This window comes from Cebus imitator, unplaced genomic scaffold (genome assembly GCF_001604975.1).
Source record: "Cebus imitator isolate Cc_AM_T3 unplaced genomic scaffold, Cebus_imitator-1.0 Scaffold60, whole genome shotgun sequence".
Taxonomy (NCBI): Eukaryota; Metazoa; Chordata; class Mammalia; order Primates; family Cebidae; genus Cebus; species Cebus imitator.
Genome location: NW_016107375.1, coordinates 930,805 through 933,982, shown reverse-complemented (window position 1 = coordinate 933,982; position 3,178 = coordinate 930,805). Strand labels below are relative to the sequence as shown.

The following is a 3,178-nucleotide window of genomic DNA, read 5'->3' as shown; positions in this document are numbered from 1 at the left end:
GATAGTGAGTTGTCACGAGATCTGGTTGTTTAAAAGTGTGTAGCACCCACCCCATGCCCTGACTCTCTTCCTCCCGCCCTGGCCTGGTAAGATGTGCCTGATTCCCTGTCACCTTCTGCCATGATAGGAAGTTTCCTGAGGCCTCCCCAGCAATGCTTCCTGTAGAGCCTATGGAATTGTGAGCCAATTAAACCTCTTTTCTTTATAAATTACCCAGTCAGGTATTTCTTTCTAGCGGTGTGAGAATAAACTAGGGTACAAGTACATTCACATTGCTGTGTAAATATCATCACCACCATCTCCAGAACCGTTTCATCTTCCCAAAGTGAAACTCTGTACCTATTAAACAATACCTCCCTATCCCCTGTCCCCACAGCTCTGGAAACCACCATTCTATTTTCCATCTCTATGAATTTTACTACTCTAGGAATCTCATTTAAGTGGCATCATACGGTATTTGTTCTTTAGTTTCTGTTTGATTGCTCTTAGCATAATGCCTTCATCAATACACTTTGATAGATTTTTAAAGGTCTTGGAGAGCTTTTCTAAAAATACTGATACCCAGATCTTACCTCTAGAAAGTCTGATTTTTTCTTTTTCTGAAACGGAGTCTCACTCTGTTGCCAAGGCTAGAGTGCAGTGGCTTGATCTCGCCTCACTGCAACCTCCACCTCCCGGGTTCAAGCAATCCTTGTGCCTCAGCCTCCTGAGTAGCTGGGACTACCAGTACACACTGCCACACTGGCTAATTTTTTGTATTTTAGTAGAGAATGGGTTTCACCGTGTTGCCCAAACTGGTCGCAAATTCCTGAACTCAGGCAATTCACATGCCTCGGACTCCCAAAGTGCTGGGATTACAGGCATGAGCCACCATCCCCGCCAAAAGTCTGATTTTATAGGTCTGTGGGGCAGCTTGGACACGTGGATTTTTAGGTGATTCTAAGGTGCAGCAAGGGCTGCAAACAACTGCTCACTCCCAAACCAGGCTGTGCACCAAACTGACCAGGAGCTTTTCCAAGCTCACACCAAGACTCCCTTGTCTCACCTTTGACCTACTCATTCAGAATTTTCAGGTATGTGCAGTTTTAACCACCACTCTGAGGGATTCCTAAGCAACCAGCCTTGCCTGGGCTGCAGAGAAGCCCCCAAGAAGCCGTGTCCCAGATAAAGCTCTGGGTTTGGATGCTAGGAACTGTATGTGAGTGCAGCCTTTTACTCAGCTGCAGTAACTGACACACATGGGGGGGGGGGGTGCTGCCCCCATTAAGTACTGAGGAAACAGAATAAAAAATAATTGCTATTCAAGAGAGAAGCAGTTCCTAATTTTTAAAATAGTAACAGGCCCGGTGTGGTGGCTCACGCCTGTAATCCCAGCACTTTGGGAGGTCGAAATGAGTGGTCAATCTAACTGGTCAGGAGCTCCTGACCAGCCTGGCCAACATTGTGAAACTTGGTCTCTACTAAAACTACAAAACTTAGCTGGGCATGGTGGCAGGCGCCTGTAATTTCAGCTACTCAGGAGGCTGAGACAGGAGAATCATTTGACCCCAGGAGGCGAAGGTGGCAGGGAGCCGAGATCACACCACTGCCCTCCAGCCTGGGTGCAGAGCGAGATTCCATCTCAAAATGAATAAATAAATAAAATAAAAATAGTAACAACCATTTTCATGCTTACCTGTGACAGTCTTGGTTCTAGAACGATTCTGCTTATGGAGGGAGGTACAGGAAGGAACCGTCTGTTTCTGGTAACCTCACACTGAATGGGCGGAAGCAGACGCGGTAAGGCCCTACCCTCCACGGTTCAGGCCTGATGGGCTCCTTACAGCAGCTGAGGGCTAGGCGAGATAGAGGCACCTGAGTAAATGCATTGCCAAAAGCACTCACCTGTACATTCTCTCCCCATTTCTGCACCCGTCAGTCATCCCAGAGACAGCTGCTTCTCCAGGGGCGGCTGAGGGAAGAAGAAAAAGGGGCGTTCCACTCTGCAGCTCCCCCACCAGTCCCCTCCTGTACAACCCCTGCTCCCTGTTCCCACAAACACCATTCAGTAACTACTTGGTTTTTAGTCCCAGCTCTGCCACTGGCCTTATCCCAGTTTATTACTGAAATTCCTGTGCCCCAGGAAACCCATCAGTCCCAGGCAAACTAGGGTGATCGGTCCCTCATCCTGGAGGGGAACATGGTTGAGTGTTCAACTTTGCGAGAGGTGATAGAATAATGCATGCAGGGTCGAGGTTGGTGGGGGGCCTTGAACAGATTCAGCTCCCTCAATTTGAGATCAGCAAACTGAAGCCTGGGGAAGAAGAGCAACTTTCACAAGGTCACGGAGCTGGTGGCAGAGGCACAGTGCCCCAGCCTGGTTCTATCCCCACAGGTGCCAAAATGACTTAGCCGTTATTTTCCCAGGGGCAGCGGGACAGATTAATTGAGCTTTCAGGTGTTTTCTTGCTCTACCAGCCCTGCCTCCCCCCCCTTGATAAGGCCCACCACGCATCAGGGCTGTGACTGTTCCATCCAGGGCCAGGAATTTCTGCCTCTGCCAATGACTTAGCTTTCTCTTTTACCTCCTCCCTTCTTGCTCACCCCCCACCTCACACTACAGGACAGGGGACTACTGCAGTAGTTCATGCCCACCAAACCCCCATCAGAGCCACCCTTATTCTTAGAGGGAGCCAGAAAGCATCGTAAAAAAAAGCGTCATGAAGATGTGCTTTCTCAGAATCCCTGCTCAGAATCTTTCCCCACTTGCCTATTTATTTATTTATTTAATTTGAGACGGAGTCTTGCTCTGTCACCCAGGCTGGAGTACAATGGTGCTATCTCAGTTCACTGTGACCTCCACCTCCTAGGTTCAAGAGATTCTCATGCCTCAGCCTCCAGAGTAGCTTGCCTGGCTTTTCACACATACACTAGGGCAGCACTATAGCAAAAGGAATGTAAGGTAAGCCACAAACATAACTTAAAATTTTCTAGAAGCCACATTAAGGAACACTAAAAAGAAGCAGATGAAATTAACTTTGAAAATCTTTTATTTAACCTGATATATGTAAAATACTGTCATTTCAAAATATAATCAATATAAAATATTATTAACAAGATATTTTACATTCTTTTTTTGATACTAGGTGTCCAAAATCCAGTGTGTATTTCTTTCTTTTCTTTCTTTTTTTTTTTTTTT

General features: G+C 46.9%; 1 protein-coding gene across 1 annotated transcript in view; it reads right to left on the bottom strand.

Annotated features, from left to right (window-relative positions):
• Positions 1 to 1,886: 1,886 nt before the first annotated feature.
• Positions 1,887 to 3,178, bottom strand: part of MRO (maestro) — a 35,504-nt gene continuing 34,212 nt past the window's right edge. Inside the window, exon 8 of the mRNA XM_017529577.2 lies at positions 1,887 to 1,951. Coding sequence (XP_017385066.1) covers positions 1,919 to 1,951 — 33 coding nt within the window. The 3' untranslated portion in view covers positions 1,887 to 1,918. The remainder of the gene's footprint in view (positions 1,952 to 3,178) is intronic.